Source organism: Globicephala melas, chromosome 11 (assembly GCF_963455315.2).
Source record: "Globicephala melas chromosome 11, mGloMel1.2, whole genome shotgun sequence".
Classification (NCBI taxonomy): domain Eukaryota; kingdom Metazoa; phylum Chordata; class Mammalia; order Artiodactyla; family Delphinidae; genus Globicephala; species Globicephala melas.
Genome location: NC_083324.2, coordinates 78,227,397 through 78,246,723, shown reverse-complemented (window position 1 = coordinate 78,246,723; position 19,327 = coordinate 78,227,397). Strand labels below are relative to the sequence as shown.

The window sequence follows — 19,327 nt, the reverse complement described above, 5'->3', positions numbered from 1 at the left end:
CGCAGGCCTCTCACTGTTGTGGTCTCTCCCGTTGCGGAGCACCGGCTCCGGATGCACAGGCTCAGCGGCCACGGCTCACGGGCCCTGCCGCTCCGTGGCACGTGGGATCCTCCCGGACTGGGGCACGAACCCGTGTCCCCTGCATCGGCAGGCGGACTCTCAACCACTGCGCCACCAGGGAAGCCCCTCTCCACTCCTTTTAATCTAGTTTTCAGAAGTGAGTGAGTGTGGGGAAAGGAGAGACCCTCGGCTGCAGGATTTCCCAAGGAAGACAGAACTTTGAAGTGGCTAGCGATGCGGGGTCTTGTTTGGGGAGAGCTGGGCCCTGGGGGCCTTCACTCACCCGTGGGCCCAGCCCTGCTTCAGGAGGGGCAGTTCCATCTGGGTGAAGGCAGACAAGGCCCTGCTCTCCTGCTCTGTGGGCCGGGGGGTGGACCATAAATAAGGAAATGAGAGAGTTTCCCCAGGTGGTTAAGTGTGAGGAGGAAAGTAACGCAGGGTGATGGGACGGCTGACTCGTCCACTTGGCCCCCTGTGGTGAGAAGAGCTCTCTGAGGAGGGGACTCGGGTAGAGAGAGGCGTGAGTGACAGAGCCAGGCAGGTGGATACCTGGGCGGAGCTGTGCAGGAGAGGGGACCACAGGGTCAGGGCCCTGAGGTGGGAGCAGAGCTGGGTGGTAAGGCTTGAGATGGTCAAGGGCAGGATCCTGCTGGCCACCTTCGGCTGTGTGGAGACACTGGGTTTTCACATCATTCTCTTGACCGTTCTCAGAATCCAGTGACTTTGCTGAATGACTCCACACTTCTTTGGTCCCCCTGGGTGGAATCACGGGGTCCCTCTTCAGCATGGCCCGCGGGTTCTCCACCCAGCCCCCCAGTATCTCCCTGACTTCCCAAGGCCCTGCCTGCTCAGCAGCACCTGTAACTTCACTGTGCAGCCTTCTTGCGTCTGTTTGAACCACAGCCAACCATTGGCAGCAGACTGCCTGGGAAAGTCAGTAAGAGCATCGTGACCGGAAGTGAGCAGGGGGCATGGGAATGGGGGCTCGTGTTTGAAGAGGTTGGTTCACTAGCACATATTTTGATGTTGTGTTGAGTTTTGCTTCTTCGTATACCTCTTGGCTGTGAAGACTTGGATGACAAAAAAAATCAGACTGTAGGAATCTCCTCCCGCCAATCCCTCATATTTCTACACGCAAAGCTCAGCAGTTTGTTCTGAGCACCTTTTCTGTGCGTGGTCCTGTGCCAGGTGATGAACACAGAGTGACAGGTGCTGCGAAGGCAGCCAGGGCCACAGTGGGAGCAGGAGGGGCGCTGGGCCCAGACGGGACAGGTGACATATCGGTATTAAGGAAAATTCTTGAAGGTGTGGCAGCAGATCTGAATCCTGAAGGATGAGGCGGGGCTCGCAGGGAGGGCGGGAGTGGAGAGAGGAGCCCAGGCCCCTTGCCCCCCGCTCTCGCGGTGCCTCGTGGGGACTGTGAGGCTTGTCTGTGTCTCCACAGCCTGAGCCGCCTGGGCCTGGTCCTGCTCCTGCTGCAGTACTCGACCGAGTTCCTCTTCCACACGGCTCGGCTCTGCTACTTTGCAGACGAGAACAACGAGAAGCTGTGAGTGATGTGGACGGGCTGAGGCCCGGCGAAGGGGAGGGCCCCGCGCTGGCGGTAGGCAGGGCCCTGGGGTTATTTTTTCCTGGAGCGTCTTACTCTGGACACCTCGTCCCTCAAGCACCCTCCTCGGCCACCCTTGGACCCTCTCCCCGCTTGCTGCCTGAAGGCTGACGTACGTCCCCCGCTCCTCGGGCAGGTTTAACGCCTGGGCTGCTGCATTTGGAGTCACCCGCCTCTTCATCCTCACCCTCGCCGTGCTGGCCATTGGCTTTGGCCTCGCTCGCGTGGAAAACCAGGCCTTTGACCCCGAGAAAGGGAACTTCAACACGTTACTTTGCAGGTGAGTTGGGCAGGAGCCTCCCGAACTCGGCACAACTTCTGCCGAAGGTCAGGAGGCCGCAGACCGCTGAGTCTCCCGCACCGTGATGTTCAGGGGGGGGATCTCAGACATCTGGCCCGAGGGGAGAAGAGATGCCAGCCTCCTGCTTCCATCACATCCGTCTTCCCTCCCTGGCCCCGGTCCGTCAGGCTGCAGGCCTGGTGCTGGTGCCGCTGGGAGCTCCTCCCCTGGCCTGCGCCTCACTGGGGGTGCCGGGTTCACGTCCAGCCTCTCAGTTGGCTGTTACAACCACGCGTGGGCTCTTTACAGCGTGTTCTCAACGGTGTGGCCAGTGGCCTCGCACAGCGGCCAGGAGGGCAGCGAGGAGGCCACGGTCTCCATGACACCCGGGGCCCAGCAGGGGTCAGAGGTTTGTCCAGGTTGCTCAGCTTCTACGTGGCTCGCTGGGTGAGAAGTCGCACTTCTAGAATTATTTCTGCTGCATTGTAGTTCAGTTCACTTGAATCCTTCCGACGTACACGGGGCTTACATGGGCCGTGCTCTGCGCTGTGGGTCCAGCAGGCATGGGGTGGTGTGACAGGAGCTGGACCCACATCTGTCACCTCCTCCCGCTGGTCCCTCCGCCCGCCCTGAGGCACTGGAGCGGAGCCCGGCACGGGCCATGCTCTTCCCGGAGGTGGTGGCGGGCCGGGCACCGCGGGGTCCTGGCCTGCCCCCTGCCCAGGGCACGTGCAGCCAGAGCCCACCGAGCCCTCTGCCCACAGGCTGTGCATGCTGCTCCTGGTGTGCGCCGCCCAGGCCTGGCTCATGTGGCGCTTCATCCACTCCCAGCTGCGGCACTGGCGCGAGCACTGGAGCGAGCAGAGCGCCAAGCGCAGAGTGCCCGCCACGCCCAGGCTGGCAGCCAGGCTCATCAAGAGGGAGTCGGGTGAGTGCCGGGTCCGGGCGGGGCGGGCGGGGACCCCCCCAGGGCCCTGGACCAGGCCTGCCCCGTCCCACCTCCTCCCAGGCCCCAGGCTCCTCGGCTCGTGCCAGGGCCTGACTGGCACGTGGCCGGGCACACACGGCTTGTGGGTGGGGCTGGCCGACGCGGCCGCGGTGGGCAGGGCAGCGGCTGGGTGGGGAGCTCTGGCTGGAAGCATGTCCACAGGGTGGCCTCAGGGACCCCATCAAGGGCGGCTGATGCTCTCTGGGTCCTCATCCGCCCCCATGCTCCGCATCTCGGCCTGGCCGTCTCCCAGGATGCTGGCTCTGCCTCTCTCTTCAGGGGTGGCCTGAGGGGACACAGTGCTTGGGGGGCAGCGTTCGGGAGACAGCCGCTTCTCCTCTGGCCCCCGCCAGGTCCTGGGGCGCTCGCTGCCAGCCCCGCGCTCTCTGTCCAGCCTGGGGGCCTGTCTGCACCAGGCTCTGTTTCCTGAGTCGCCGGCCTCTCTCCAGGTGTGGCCTGCTCGGCAAGGGCGCGTGCGCGGCTGCGTGTGACAAGGAGTCAGGCCCGGCTGGCGGTGGGGCGGGTACAGGGTGGGGGGGGCTGCAGCCAGGTGTGCCTGACTTTGAGCGAGCAAACGCGGTGTTTAGGGCAACAATGAAAAGCACGCTTTTGCTGTCAGAGGAGCGCCAGGTGAAGAGTAAGGCCTTGTCCCTGCAGCCTCTCTACCTCCTCCTGACCGTTCCGTGTCCTGGGACCTTTGCTGAAGGGGGCTGGTGCCCCGCAGGGGCCCGAGAGGAGCTGAGGCCTAGGCTCTGGCCCCACCTCAGGCCTGGGCGGGTGGCGGGTGGGCCTCTGCCTGTTCCCTGGTGGCTGTGTGTCGTCCAGCCCCTCCCGCGGAAGGACAGTCGGAGACCACCCACCTCAAGTGAAGCAAGACCCTGGGGGGGGGGGGCAGGAGCCCCTGGGAGCCGCCTGCTGGTGCCCTTTGCTGTGGGGGCTGCAGCCTAGGTCCCCTCGGCTCATCCTGTGCGCAGCCTCCCGCCCCTGCCCCAGCGGAAACACTGCGTTTGTCTCCCTTCATTCCCAGGTTACCACGAAAACGGAGTGGTGAAAGCAGAGAACGGAACCTCCACACGGACTAAGAAACTCAAGTCTCCTTAAGGCCGAGGTGCTGAGAACAGGAATGCTCTCGCGGGCCCAGCAGGGAGGCCCCCCTCCTGCTCCGATGCCCCATCTCACACAGCAGAAACCTGTCTTCACACAGGGCCTTTTCCTCTTCTTTACGTCTTGGCTTTCTCTTCTTTCTCTGTGAACCATCCTCAATAAAACCAAAAATCTTCCTCTTTCCCTCCCTCCAGCCACCTCACATCCTCACCTCTGTCCTGTGTCGGGTTTTCTAGAAGCCTGGCCTCTCACGGTTACCTTTCTGCTGGCCTCCTCTTTCTCTTCCTTCACAGCTGTTTCCTTCTCTTTTTACTTGTTAATTTACCTTACTGTGCAATTTTTCTGTGTCTGATTTTTACAACGAGAGGAGGCGAAGCCTGTAGTGCTGGCCGTCCCCCACCCAGATCCCCAGGACCTGTCCGGGTCGGCAGCCTCGTGCCGGGGAGCCTCCACCAGGGCCGGCGGCAGATCCCCGTGCGGATGGGCAGCAGGAGGGGAGACTGGCCCTCCTGGATCGTCGTCTCCTAGGTGCTGAGGAACTGACGAGAGTATGATTCCAGTTCTGCGCGCACCATCTTGAGGCCCCGCGGGGCCGCTGCTAGTTGGAAGCGCCAAGGCATTTGGCTTTGGGACATGATGACTCAGTCCAGAAGGATGGTGCTGTCTCGGGTCCCATGACTCGGGAGAGCTCACCAGTGGCCGGTCCTGGACACCAGCCCGCTCTCTCTGTCGGGGATGTGCTGAAGGAGGGTGAGTCTTCCCACTCTGCAGCAGCGGCAAAGCGACCAGAGCGGCGGGCCCTCCCGGAAAGTAACGCAGCAGAAACAATGGAGGCGCCAACCTAGCCTTTCTTCGGCAGGTCCAGCTGCATTGCTCTTCCCACTGTTCACCAGCGTCCAAAACCAAACCAAGCAGCAGTTAACAAAGCAGCCTGGCCGGGGACGTGCTGGTGCTAAACCCCAGGCCCAGCAGCCCAGTTGGGCGCCGGCCTTGCACCTGACTTCATCTCTCTCGCAGCAGGAACACTACGCCCCCCGTGGCCCCTGGTGCCCCAGGGTCGGTCACCTGGGCCCCCTGTCCTCACTTGCTGAGTGTCCTTTGGAATTGTCGTTGTCCTCTGCTGAGCACACCCACAGCGTTTTAGATGGTTTGAAACCAGGCTGACTCAGAATCGCTCTGCTGGTTAGATAGGCAGACAGCCGTGCTGATGTGCATATTTTGGCCCCCTTCCCGCACATGGTCTCCCCCTCTCCCCAAAGACAAGGCCTCCAGCAAGGAGCTAGGCTCTCAGCAAGGAGGCCTGAATGCTGTGGGCACAAGAATATTAGTGTCATTTGATGTGCTGGTCCTCTTCCTGACATCACAGTAGAAACCAAACTGGATTATTACCCAGAAGGCAGGGAAGTGGGTCTTTTCATCAAGGCAGCTCCCTTCTCCAGATCACTTGCATCAGAGAGAAGTTTTAATCTACCAGTGCCTGGGGACTTGCTTCCTGACACCCTGGTAGACCCTCATCTCTCTGTTCAGGATTAGGCCGGGGAGATGGGAAGATCTTCTCTTATTTTGATTACCCTTAGGAGAGGGACAGCGCTTTTGAAAATGCGAATTCTTCCCATCTTTCCTTCTCCTTCCCTGACACTTATCTGGGCTGCAAAGCAGAATGTTGGTGGAAGGGCGGCTTGTACCAACCCCGCAGGCCCAGTCTGGAACCCCTCAGCCATTCAAATGGTCCTCCCTCCCCGCTCGAGGCTGTGGCTGTGACTGTGACTGAGCCGGTGTTCCTACTTGGCCCAGGGATGCTGTGCAGCCCACGTCAGCCTGCAGCCTCCTAAGCCTGGCCCAGTCCTCTCCAGGCTGTGTCCCTGGCCTTGGCACTGCTCCTGCTGCGTGCAGGAGGCCGCCCCCCCACCAGGGAGCACTGCTGAGTCATGCCTTCAGCGGGTACCTGGCCTCCTTGCTGTGGGCTCGGGAGGTGGGAGCTGCAGCCGAGGTCCTGCCATCGGGCAGTGACTTTTCTCACGTTCAGAGGTGATCGCCGCCAGAGCACACGTGCTTGGTGTGCCCTTGGTCTCTTGTAAGTTGGCCCCTCATACTGTGCACCTCCTCAAGGTAGTACCACCAGCCCGGGGCCGGGCTAACTCTCGCCACCTCCTAAAGGACGGGGTTGGGTCCCTGATTGAGAGTTGGGAAAATCTTTCCTGCTGCGTGAAACCCCTGAGACCATGCGTGAGGCTAGCGTCCCACCGGCCAGTTTCAGGAATGGTTTGAGGGGAGGGTGAGAGGGAAACTGTAGGTGTTCTGTCACCCCGGGCGTGCCTGACATGTTTGCTTCAGAGCAGAGCCAAGCCATGGCAGGCTGGCTCGAAGCATGTTACCAGGGGCCAAAAGAACTCACTTCCAGTTCGTCCTGAGAGCCTGTTGGGTTGGCTTGTCCTGATTTGGCCGTTCTGTGTTCTTCAGTCTTAAACACTGTGAAGGCCCGGCCAGACCCCCAAGTTTGAGAGGCCACTCAGTGCCATCCGCCAGGAGGAGAGCAGATGCTAACCTACCTCAGCAGCCCCCGCCCTCCCAGCATCCCTGGCTGGCACGCGTGCAGGGGCGCCGGGCAGGGTGGCGTGGGAGAGGCTGGGGGATGGACGGGTGATCCCAGCTGCCAGTGCCCCTCCTTGGAGGCTCCGTGATGGGAAGTTATTTTTACTCTCCAGGCTCTGATAGCTACACTATAGTAGGTTACAGGTGCCCCTTCTGAAGGCAGGGCAGGTTCTGGGGGAAGGAGAAGCAGGCCGAGCCAGACCTGCATCTTGGGGAGAACCTTTTCCCTTCCTGTCCCAAGGTGGAGCTACCAACGTTTCAGAAACCAGACTCGACACCCGTGCTCTGGCCACCTCTGCAGATGCTCCTCTTGACTTGAAAGCCTTGGCGCCGGGCGGGCTGCTCTGGGATGCGTGCAGCTGCGTTTGCTGTGGGGACCTTTCTCCGTACCTTCGACTTTCTCCTAAGTGCTGAGTAAGAGGTATAGGGTGGAGAGTGCGCCCCCTCCCGATTCCACACAGAATTCTAGTCCCTGGGAGCCTTTTTAAACTCAAAGTGGCGCGAAGCCCCCCCACCACGTAGGGTTTCCTTCGGGCTTCAGCCTCCTTGGTGGTCTGTGCTAGGCCTGGGGGCCGGGGAGGCAGGGAGGTCTGCACGGGACTCACTCCCCTGCTGGGGCGTCAGCGTCCCAGTGAACAGAACCCGTTCCTGATGGCCGGGGCCTCTGCTTCTGTGGGGAGTGGCCTTTCTCCCCCTCCCAGCTGCCATCCTAGCTCACAGCCCAGCTCCTCAGGAGGGACTGGGCAGGACTGGAGAACTGGGTCTTGACAGATCACTTGGAACTTAGGCCGAGTCTCCGGCCCCGCGAGGAGCCTTCACCAGCTCCCCCCTGGAGCCTAGTTCTCTCCTGAACAGTGACTCCTCTCAAAAGGCTGAGGGTGACCGCCAGTCCCCTGCCCCCTCCCCCCAGCGGCTCGCTCTCTTTACGGAGGGCCCCGAAAAGCACGGGGATTCCAGCTCTCTGCAGCCCCTTTTTGCCCCGAGCTGATCCTGTATCTTTTTGTGTCAGAAGTGCCTTATGTGCCATGGTCTCCTGGCCTCCACTTGCACTGTGTGGCCAGCCTCCCGGGCCCTGGCACAGTTACATGTTAAAGGGACCGGATTGTGACAGTTTCACCTCATTCATCTTAGCCTCACCGCCACTGTCCGGGTCTGGTGGTGTCCGCTTTCTCCCTTGTGTCTGGTGGCTGTGAGGGCCCCTTCACGGGCACCTACCTGTCAGAGAAGCTCAGGGCTCCCAGGGGCACCAGACCTCCGCGCCTCGGCCCACGTGGTAAGCCTTGCTCATCCAGCTCCCCTTGCACGTGAAAGAGGAGGCACCCTGGCTCTAGCCTCTTCTCATCCATACTGCTTCCCGTTCGACCCCGCGTTTTTGCGGTAAGGTGTTTACTCTCACTTCCCGGTCACAAGCGGCGCTCACAGGTGCCCGTCTGACGTGGGTCCGGGGGGACTGTTGCAGGGCACCCCTCCCCCCCACGCAGTGTGCCCGCCCCTCGCCTGCCTCGTCCTTGCTCTTCCGGGTTGTGCAATACCTCTCCTAGCCAGTGGTCTTTCCCACAGGCCGTCTGTCCCTTCCAGTGCCTGGCCACTGGGGTGGACAGGACCCACGGGAGGGTGGTCGTCATCCCCACAGAAGAAAGTAGCCACGCTCCCTCTGTTGCTGTCATTCTTGTGACCCTGGTGGCACTCTAAGTGGAACACTGTAGCATCATCTTTGAAGTCCATATAGTTTTAAAACTGTTGAAAAGGAAAAACATCCTCATGATGGGGCATTAGTAAGTCAGCATCTGGGAATACGATCCGTGTGACACCTGAGGCATCACCATCAGTTCGCTGTAAGGGTTCTAGAGTTTCTTGTTCGTGTGGAGAGGAAGGAGGTTTTCCTGGGAATCGGCCACACATGGACAGCCCTGGTCATCTGATCAGATGTGACTGGTTGTAAGTACCACCATTTCCTTGGGTACAGATTCAAGTGTTTATGTAATGAGACTACACACCTCATTTTTTCAGTTCCTCTTGTTTAACAAACATCTGAAGGATGAGCTGAGGCTGCCGGTGCCCTGAGCAACTCATAATGCAAATGTGGACAAAGCGTTTTTTTGTTTTTCTACTTTAGCCTGTTCATGTTATGGACCAAATTTCAACAAGGAACTCAAGGAAAATTTGTACCTGCCATATTTATAGTTTCATGTAAAAGGGTTTTTTTTGGGAGGGGGGGCTCTTTTTACTTTCAGTGAACATTTTTCCAAATCCTTTTTTTTTCTGTCCGGTTTTAAAACAAATTACGGTTTTGTATGGATTTTTTTAAATGTACATTTTGAAACAAATGATCGACAAATATTTTTGAAATAACTGAATAAAAGGCCTTGAATTATTCACCTGTTTGTCTCGGGTATAATTCCTTCTATTCCTTTTTATCTGGATGCTCACATTTGCTTTTTTTTTTTTTTTTAAGTTGCAAGCATTATTTTATTCCACCTCTTAGATGGCTATCTGGGAATTGATTAGAGTATGTTTCTCCCCTGAAGACTGAAAAGGATAAGAGCGCTTTAAAATAATGATATTGCTGGCAACTTTATTTTTTGCAAGACTTTGCATCAACTAGTCTTGTTTGTATTGCTCACATTTGCTTTTATATGAAGAACGAGTTTGCATCAATTTCAGCCTCATTTCTAACATTTTTCACTGTCATTTCTTGCATATCTTTTGAGATATATATTTGTTCGTGTGGTCATGTGAGTTAGGGAGTTGGAATTAAGGACGGAGAAGGAGTCAGTTACATTGAGTGGTGGGTAGTAATAAGCCTCATTTTTACTGGTGTCTGTAACAGGGAAGTGTGAACGTGGAAAGGAGTGTGGTGACATGGGGTGTGTGGGCAGGAAGCGCCACAAGGAGGCGCACTGTGCCTGATGCCTGCTGTACGGCTGCCCCCATCATCCATGGGAATGTTCCGAGACCCCCCCCCCAGTGGATGCCTGAAACCCCAGAGAGTTCTGGGCCCTAAATATGCTATGTTTTTTCCTACACGTACCTACCTATGGTGAAATCTATAAATCAGGCACAGTAAGAGATTAACAATGATAAGAAAATAGAACAATTATAACCATATACCATAATGAAAGTTATGTGAATGTGGTCTCTAAAAACATCTTACTGAGCTGCACTCACCCTTCTTCTTACGATGTGAGGTGACTGAGTGCCCAAGTGACAAGGTGGCGTGAGCTGGATGATGCAGATGCTGTGGTGGAGCGCTGGGCTCTACTGGCCTTCTGATGACGCGTCAGGAGAGGATCACTTGCTCCAGGTGACCGTGGATCACTGAGCCCTGACAACGCCGACAGCTGGGGATCCCGGGAGGGACAAAGTGGGAGGGCGCAAGATCTCATCACGCTACTCAGAATGGCACACAGTTTAAAACTTAAGAATTATTTCTGGAGCGTTCCATTTAATATTTCCAGACCATGGCTGACCATGTTTAACTAAAACTGGAAAGTGAAAGTGTGGATAAGGGGGACGACTGTGTTATGATGTCACTTGGCTAGGAGAGGATGGGGCTAAGTCTGTGTGTAAAAGCCACCAGATGTCACTGGAGGTGCTGAATAGATGCTGAGTGTTGGTACCAGCAGTGGGCACAGGACACTGCTGGCATCAGATGGCCTGTTGCCCATGGCTGTCTGCTGTTTTTCCAGAACCATCTCCAGAGAGAGCTCAGGAGATGAGTGCAGTTAGTTGAGGACAGGCATGGGCTATGAGGACCCAACAGGAACCATGTACCTGAGACAAAGGCACGGTGCCAACAGAGAGCAAGCGGCTCAGCCGGAGAAGCTGGTGACCTTGGGCAGTCGGCCTTTCTGAGCCTGCTTGCTCATCTGGGCTCAGCATTTTGGGGGTGTGTCGGCTGGCTGGTTTGCTTGTTTTCACAGGGAATGGTGGTGGTAAGATTTAGGGATAGTAAATGCTAAGTTCATGGTTCATATAAAGCACTCAATAATTTCTTATAGGAACATGCTCGTGCTCCTACACCAGCAGGCTAGTCACTCACCCAAGTGACCCTTGATTTTCTGGAAACATCTAGAGACATCTTCTCAGGTACCCCTAAAGCCTACAGATACGGGCTTGATACACCCTAATTAGATGGTATTTTCAGGCCCCTGGTGGTACAGACAGAGTACAGGTAGGAAGGAATCAGAGACAGCATTTATAAAGATGAAGTTGGTGGCTGACTTCAACTAAGGAGCAGCCCTGCTTCTGAAAAGTCCATCAGAGCTCAGTCGATAACCAGTAGCTGCTACTAGTCTTTTCTGCCTATCTTGAGGCCAGGCTCTCTAAAAGCAGTTTTTCTAAATTTTTTTTTTTTTAACTACAGCCCACATAAAGAAATGTTTTACATCATGACCCAGTAAATACACACTCATTTGAAACAAAAGTTTCATGAAACAAATCAGTGTACCACACTGTGATATTTTCTATTATCACAGTGTCTGCCTGCCAATGCAGGGGACATGGATTCGAGCCCTGGTCCAGGAACATCCCACATGCCGCAAAGCAACTAAGCCCGTGCACCACAACTACTGAGCCTGCGCTCTAGAGCCTGTGAGCCACAACTACTGAGCCCGCGTGCCTAGAGCCTGTGCTCCGCAACAAGAGAAGCCACTGCAGTGAGAAGCTCACGCACCACAACGAAGAGTAGCCCCCGCTCGCCGCAACTAGAGGAAGCCCGCACGCAGCAACAAAGACCCAACACAGCCAAAAATAAATTTAAATAAATAAATAATAAAATGAAATAAAATGCAGGTCTACTAATGGGCCTAGAACTGCAACTGGAAAACATGGTGTCTACTTCCTGGCGGGGCGGGCAGCACCGTCTGCAGCACCACACCCGACCTGATGTCTGTCTGAGCAAATTCCATGCATCCTCCTCCTGATCTTGGTCACTCTACACCTGCACTAGTCAGGGTTCTTTCTCCAGAGAAGCAGAACCGATAGGCTGTATATACAGAGAGAAAGAGACTGACGATTAAGGAATTGGCTCCTGTAACCGAGGAAGCTGACAAGCTCCAGTATCTGTAGCCAGCGACCTGGAGGCCTCTGAGGGCTGACGGAGTAGTTCCTGTCTGAAGGCCAGCGGGCTGGAGCCCCAGAAGAGCCGATGTCTCAGTTTGAGTCCAAAAGCAGGAAAAAGCCGATGTCAAAGCAGGCCGGAGGAATTCTCTCTCATTAGGGAAAGGTCAGCCTTTTTGTTCTATTCAAGCCTTTAATGGAATGGGTGGGGCCCACCCACATTGGAGAGGGCCATCTGCTTTACTCCATCCACCAACTCAAATATTAACCTCATCCAGAAACGGCCTCACAGACACACCCAGAAATGTCCAGGCACCCCATATCTAGTCAAGTTGACACATAAAATTAACCATCACAACACCCCTATCTCCCCTCCCTAAATAAGGCACCAACCTTAGCTCCTACAAGATCCAATTTAATTTAGACTTCAGTGGTAAAAGAACCAAAAAGGAAATATAATTTCAAGAGCTCTGTAAATGCCTCTATGAAGAGTACAGGTATACGTAGGCCCAACCTCAAAATACTGTGCTTTCTGTCCTCAGCAGGTCAGTTGGAGAAAGCACGGACGAAGTTATAGTAGTCAATCTTGTCTTCTCCGTGAGAGCACATCCTGATGAGCTGTGGGAGAGAGAAGGGGAGCCCGTGAGAGACAGATGGGCTGCCTTCAGCTCAGCTGCACAGCGCTCTTTAGTGCCTGTCCCTGCCTTTGTAAACCAGCTCAGGCTTTTTATATATCCTTGGCTGATTCTGAAATGATCCTGTAAACCGGGAAGGTAGGTCAGAGTATCCCCATCTTCACGAAATCAAAGCTCAGATGGAGTAAATGGCCTGCCCAAGGTTTCAGGTTTGACATTTATAAGAGCACTGTCATTTCCAAAGCATTTTTGTTCTTATATTCAATTATAAGACTTTGTCCATCCAGTCAGCACAGAGTAAGACTTAGAATAGCAGAGGTTGCTGCTATCACAGCCTAAAAGAAAAATCTAGTCATGTCACTGCTCAAACCAAGTCCCCTGAAACACCTGCGAGTGGCAGTAAGCACACCGATCTGCTGTGGCTACTTTAAGGACGTGTGCAAATCCATCCCGCCCCTGCTTTCCCTGTCCCACCTCCCCTGACTGCAGCTCCTCTCTCCCAGGTCAGGTCACAGATAGCACAAATGACCTAAGAAATCGAAGGCTGGGTGTGCTGTCAGCCTGAGACTTGGGAAGCTAGATGGGCATTTGGCCCACTTGAACTGTTATCCTTCTACCTGCCTCCCTCACTCCTTGCTAATGTTCCCATCTGAAAAACCCTCATCTCCAACCTAGTCACACTGGCCCCAAACAGAAGGCTTCCCTAAATGAGACCTAACTTCCAAACATCCCTTTTTCCTAACGTATCATTAAGAAGGACTACAGCATCACAATGTTCTTAATCAGTGAGAATGTCTCAATAACATTAGCCACCATCGTTGGCAACGGTGGGAGAAAGTTTGTCCCGACTTCTAGGGGAACCATGGTCAAAGGGGTTTATAACGAAAAAGAGGTATGAAATGCCCTCTTCAGCTCCCTCATGGAAACTCTTGGAGGAGATCGTCCATGTCATCCCTCCACTGGCAGCTGACCATGGACCCCTACTGGCGGATGCTGCTGTCCAGGGCAGCGGTCACGCCCTCTCCCACGCCAGCCCTACTGATGGGCTAACGTAGGCTGTGAAGCTGTCAAAGGTTCCCACCATCCTGCTCAGTCCACCTTTTCAATCTGCCCTTGGCAGCCACCCTCCTTTAGCCCTGACATGGTTCACTGGCTGCTCTGTGCTGTCTGGCCCCTGCCCACTTAAAGAGATGCCCTACAGCAGCAGTTAGGAAAGGATGCCAATGCTAGAGTCGAGGGCAAATGCCATAATCAGGACCAAACAGCAGATCTGATGTGAACACCCCAAGTCTTCCCCAGTTAAAATGAAATACAAATGCAACTGCCTTTGGGAACGAGTGAGCGGTGCCCAGCCTCTGCAATCAACCCCGAACAGGAAATCCTACTCACCTCCTTAACCAAGGAATCATCAACTGGGAGGTGAAAAGAGTCACAGATTTTAAAGAACGTCTCCCTGTCCACATGTCCTGAAGCTTCCTTGTCATAAATTTGAAACATCTTGCAGATGTTGTCCCTGCACGGGTGATCTTTCCCTTGCCTCTGGATCGTGTCTATCAGGGCCTCCAGTTCCTGCACGCCTGGGTCCTCTTCCGTTTGCTGGCTGTGGAGAGAGGAGATGGATGGATGTGGTGTTTATTCTCGAATGGTCTTACCTCAGTGACCAAAGTTCTCACTTGGTGAAGTTGGGGGAAGCATCTGACGACAAACAGCTCTGATGCTGAGCCGATCAACACTTGCCTGCAGGGGCTGGCAGATGGCTGAGCTCACGGCAGGAACCTTGACTAGGCTCAGCCTCCCTTGCTGCCGTCTATTAAATCCCTGCAAAGAGCCAAATCTACCACCACTACCACCCCCAAGTCTGGTGTTTGTGGGAGTCGCATGATTGTCATCATCTATGTTACAGAATCTAAAAATAAATGTTTTAGAAACAGACTTAAAAGTAGTATGATGGGGACTTCCCTGGTGGCGCAGTGGTTGAGAGTCCGCCTGCCGATGCAGGGGACACGGGTTCGTGCTCTGGTCCGGGAAGATCCCACATGCCGCGGAGCGACTGGGCCCGTGAGCCATGGCCACCGAGCCTGCGCGTCTGGAGCCTGTGCTCCGCAACGGGAGAGGCCACAACAGTGAGAGGCCCGCGTACCGCAAAAAAAAAAAAAAAAAAAGTAGTATGATGAAGAAATCGAAGAGGATCAAAAGGGAAACAAAATATCTAGAAGCAAAAATGGAAATACAGTTGACCCTTGAACAAAGCAGGGTTTAGGGGCATCAACCCTTCACACAGTCAAAAATCTGCATATAACTTACGGAACCACATATTCGGAGGGCTGACTGTATCTGCAGATTCAACGCATTAAGGATTGTGTAGTAGTATAATACATATTTACTGAAAAAATGTGCATATAAGTAGATGACACAGTTCAAACCTGTGTTGTTCAAGGGTCCCTTGTACTACACACCAAAATTTATGGGATGCAGCAAAAGCAGTTCTAAGAGGGAAGTTCACAGTAATAAATGCCTACATTAAGAAAAAAGAGGGAGTTCCCTGGCGGACCAGTGGTTAGGACTTGGTGCTTTCACTGCTGTGGCCTGGGTTCAATCGCTGGTGGGGGACCAAAGATCCTGCAAGCCGCATGGCGCAGGCAAAATAAATAAATAATAGAAAAAAGAAAGCTCTCACATAAACAACCTAGTTTATACCTCAAGGAACTAGAAAAAGAAAAAACTAAGCCTGAAGTTAGCAGAAGAAAGGAAATAATAAAGATCAGAGCAGATATAAAGAGAGACTAGAAAAATTATAGAAAAGATCAGTGAAACTAAGAGCTGTTTTTTTAAAAAAGATAAACAACTGACAAACTTTTAGCTTGACCAATTTTTAAAAAAAGAGAAAAGACTTAAAATCAGAAATGAGAGGAGACATTACAACTAATACCACAGAAATACAAAGGGTTGGAAGAGACTACCATGAACAATTACACATCAACAGATTGGATAACCTGGAAGAAATGGATAAATTCCTGGAAACATACAACCTACCAAGCCTGAATCATGAAGAAATAGAAAATCTGAACAGACCAATAACAAGTAAGGAGATTTAATCAGTAGTCAAAAACCTCCCAACAAAGAAAAGCCCAGGACCAGACAGTTTCATGGTGAATTGTACCAAACATTTAAAGAATTAATACCAATCCTTCTCAAACTCCTCCAAAAAAGTGAAGAGGAGGAAACACTCCCAAATTCGTACTACAAGGCCAGCATTACTTTGACATCAACACCAAACAAGGACACTACAAGAAAAGAAAATTCCAGACCAATATCCCCGGTGAACACAAAAGTCCTCAACAAAACACTAGCATACTGAATTCAACAGCACATTAAAAGGATCGTACATCATGATCAAGTGGGATTTATCCTTACCATGCAAGGATGATTCAACATACACAAATCAATACACCACATTAACAGAATGAAGAATAAAAATCGTATGATCATCTCAATAAATACAGAAAAAGCATCTGACAAAATTCAATATTCTTTCATGATGAAAACTCTCAACAAATTAGGTATAGAAAGAATGTACCTCAATGTTATAAAGGCCACACATGACAAGCCCCCAGCTAACTTCATACCCAGTAGTGAACAAGACAATGATGCCCACTCTGTAAGATCAGGAACAAGACAAAGATACCTACTCTTGCCACTTCTATTCAACACAGACCTAGCCAGAGAAATTAGGCAAGAAAAAGAAATGAAAGGCATCCAAATAGGAAAGGAGGAAGTAAAACTTTGTTTCCAGATGACATGATCTTAATACCATATATTAGTCTTTAGAAAATGCTAAAGACTACCAAAAAACTGTTAGAAGTAATCAACAAATTCAGTATACAAAACCAACATACAAAAATTAGTTGCTTTTGAACTTCCCTGGTGGCACAGTAGTTAAGAATCCACCTGCCAGTGCAGGGGATATAGGTTCGAGCCCTGGTCCAGGAGGATCCCACATGCCGCAGAGCAACAAAGCCTGTGCGCCACAACTACTGAGCCTGCACTCCAGAGCCCGTGAGCCACAACTACTGAGCCTGTGTGCCACAACTACTGGAGCCCACACACTTAGAGCCCGTGCTCTGCAACAAGAGAAGCCACTGCAATGAGAAACCCGTGCACCGCAACAGAGTAGCCCCCACTCGCTGCAACTAAAGCCCGTGCGCAGCAACAAAGACACAATGCAGCCCAAAATAAAATAAATAAAATTTATTTAAAAATTAGTTGCTTTTCTATATACTGACAATGAACTATCGAAAGAAAAATTAAGAAAACGATTTCACTTACAATAGCTTTTTAAAAATTACTTAGTAATAAATTTAACCAAGAAGGTGAAAGGCCTATACATTGAAAACTGTAAGACATTGATCAAAGAAACCAAAGAAGGCAAATGGAAAGATACTTTGTATTCTTGAATTGGAAGAATTAACACTGTTAAAATGTTCATACTATGCAAAGCCATCTATAGATTCAATGCAATCCCCACCAAAATTCCAATGGCATTTTTCACAGAAATAGAAAACAAATCCTAAAATTCATATGGAACTACGAAAAACAAAATAAAAACCCAAATAGCCAAAGCAATACTGAGAAAGAAGAACAAAGCTGGAGGCAACACACTTCCTGATTTCCAACTGTATTACAAAGCTATAGTAAGCAAATCAGTATGGAACTGCTATAAAAACAGACACATAGACCAAAGGAATAGAACAGAGAGCCCAGAAATAAGCCCACACATATATGGTCAACTAATCTTTAACAAGGGTGCCAAGAATACACAATGGAGAAAGGATAGACTTCAGTAAATGGTGCTGGGAAAACTGGATATCCACATGCAAAAGAATGAAACTGGGGGCGGAGTCAAGACGGCAGTGTGGGAAGACACAGAGTTCCTGTCTCCCCACAACTAGGGTGCCTGCTGGACGCTGGTGGGGGACCTTGATGCCCAAGGAGACAGGAAGAACCCCCAAGCGAACTGGTAGGACATCAGGGGACTGAGTGGGGAGGAGAAGTGGAGGCCAGACAGGACCAGAGCCCCTGAGGGGCGGCTGAGGAGGGGGGAGGGGTTCGCACACCTGGAGGCACCCTCAGGGGCTCAGATCGGTGGGGAGGGCACCCAGCATTTCCCCTGCCCAATGGGCCAGGGAAGTCTGCCCGACTCTCAGGCCAGGTCCTATGCCCTCAGAGGACCCCTGCAGGCTGAGGTGGCCCTGGGGGTGTAGGGGGAGAACAGGAGAGGCAGGTGGGAGAGACCCTCCAGGACCAGTGGGTGTCTGCCCCACCCACTCGAGCCCAGGAAGCCTACTGGGCTCCCAGGTGGGGTCCCCTGTCCTCTGAGACTGGAGGCAGGAGGGACGCCTGGGCCCCCTCTGTTGAGCCTAAGCCCCACCCCCAACAGCCTCCAGGACCTTTTCCAGCCCTGTGGGTCCTAAGCATAGGCCCTACCCACCACCCAAACCCCACTCCTGTTTAGGCCCTGCCCTCCACAGCCAAGGCCTTTTCCACCTTTTTTTAAAAAAAATTTTATCCTCCTCTTTTTTACTATTGTGGTTCTGTTTTATCTTCTGGTTGTTGTTTCATCTATATTTTTATTTTTATATTCTTTCTAACATATCTGTTAGTTTCCTAGTCTAATTATATTTTTTACTTTGTTATTGTTCTCCTTTCTTTTGTTGCCGCCCCGCACGGCTTGTGGGATCTTGGATCACGAGCCGGGGTTCAGGCCGAAGCTCCTGTGGTGGGAGCTCTGAGTCTGAACCACTGGACTAACAGAGAACCTCAGACCCCAGGGAATACTTATAGGAGGGAGGTCTTCTGGAGGTCCTCATCTTGGCACCAAGACCCAGCTCTACCCAACAGCCTACAAACTCCAGTGTTGGAAGCCGCAGGCCAAACAACCAGTAAGACAGGAACACAATCCCACACATTAAAAAAAAAAATGAGATGACAAAAAAATATGTCACAGATGAAGGAGCAAGGTAAAAACCTACAAGACCAAATAAATGAAGAGGAAATAGGCAATCTACCTGAAAAAGAATTCAGAGTAATGATAGTAAATGTGATCCAGAATCTCAGAAATATAATGGAGGAACGGATTGAGAAAATACAAGAAATGTTTAACAAAGATCTAGAAGAACTAAAGAAGAAACAGAGATGAACAACACAATAACTGAAATGAAAAATACACTAGAAGGAATCAATAACAGAATAACTGAGGCAGAAGAACGAATAAGTGAGCTGGAAGACAAAATGGTGGAAATAACTGCTGAGGAGCAGAATAAACAAAAAAGAATGAAAAGAATTGAAGACAATGTCAGAGACCTCTGGGACAACACTAAACGCACCAACATTCAAATTATAGGGGTCCCAGAAGAGGAGGAGAAAAAGAAAGTATCTGTGAGAAAATATTTGAAGAGATTATAGTTGAAAACTTCCCTAACATGGGAAAGGAAATAGTCACCCAAATCCAGGAAGCACAGAGAGTCCCATGCAGGATAAACTCTAGGAGAAGCACACCAAGACACATATTAATCAAACTAACCAAAATTAATTTCAAAGAAAAAACATTAAAAGCAGCAAGGGAAAAACAAAAAATAACATACAAAGGAATCCCCATAAGGTTATCAGCTGATTTTTCAGCAGAAACTCTGCAGGCCAGAAGGGAGTGGCAGGATATACTTAAAGTGATGAAAGAGAAAAACCTACAACCAAGATTACTCTACCCAGCAAGGATCTCATTCAGATTCGATGGAAAAATCAAAAGTTTTTCAGACAAGCAAAAGCTAAGAGAATTCAGCACTACCAAATCAGCTTTACAACAAATGCTAAAGAAACTTCTCTAGGCAGGAAACACAAGAGAAGAAAAAGACCCACAAAAACAAACCAAACAGTTGAGAAAACGGTAACAGGAACATACATATTGATAATAACCCTGAATGTAAATGGATTAAATGCCCCAA

The 19,327-nt window shown here is 51.8% G+C and overlaps 2 protein-coding genes across 5 annotated transcripts in view; one reads left to right on the top strand and one right to left on the bottom strand.

Moving 5' to 3' along the window:
* The window catches only part of TRAM2 (translocation associated membrane protein 2), a 74,964-nt gene extending 65,974 nt beyond the window's left edge, over positions 1 to 8,990 (top strand). The window contains exons 8-12 of one of the 3 annotated variants that reach the window (XR_009565697.1): positions 1,505 to 1,609; positions 1,806 to 1,949; positions 2,714 to 2,877; positions 3,965 to 4,791; positions 4,901 to 8,990. Coding sequence is in view for 2 of the 3 variants with exons in the window: in XM_030870485.2 (XP_030726345.2) it covers positions 1,505 to 1,609; positions 1,806 to 1,949; positions 2,714 to 2,877; positions 3,291 to 3,367 (490 nt within the window). In the remaining variant the exon portion in view is untranslated. Of the gene's footprint in view, positions 1 to 1,504; positions 1,610 to 1,805; positions 1,950 to 2,713; positions 2,878 to 3,290; positions 3,448 to 3,964 lie in introns of those variants that run through there. The other 2 variants (XM_030870487.2, XM_030870485.2) reach the window with 2 other exon arrangements.
* Positions 8,991 to 9,591: 601 nt separating this feature from the next.
* The window catches only part of EFHC1 (EF-hand domain containing 1), a 63,079-nt gene continuing 53,343 nt past the window's right edge, over positions 9,592 to 19,327 (bottom strand). For both annotated transcript variants that reach the window (XM_030870488.3, XM_030870489.3), the window contains 2 exons: positions 13,719 to 13,929; positions 9,592 to 12,312 (listed from right to left, as the gene is read on the bottom strand). In XM_030870488.3, coding sequence (XP_030726348.1) covers positions 12,241 to 12,312; positions 13,719 to 13,929 — 283 coding nt within the window. In that variant the 3' untranslated portion in view covers positions 9,592 to 12,240. The remainder of the gene's footprint in view (positions 12,313 to 13,718; positions 13,930 to 19,327) is intronic.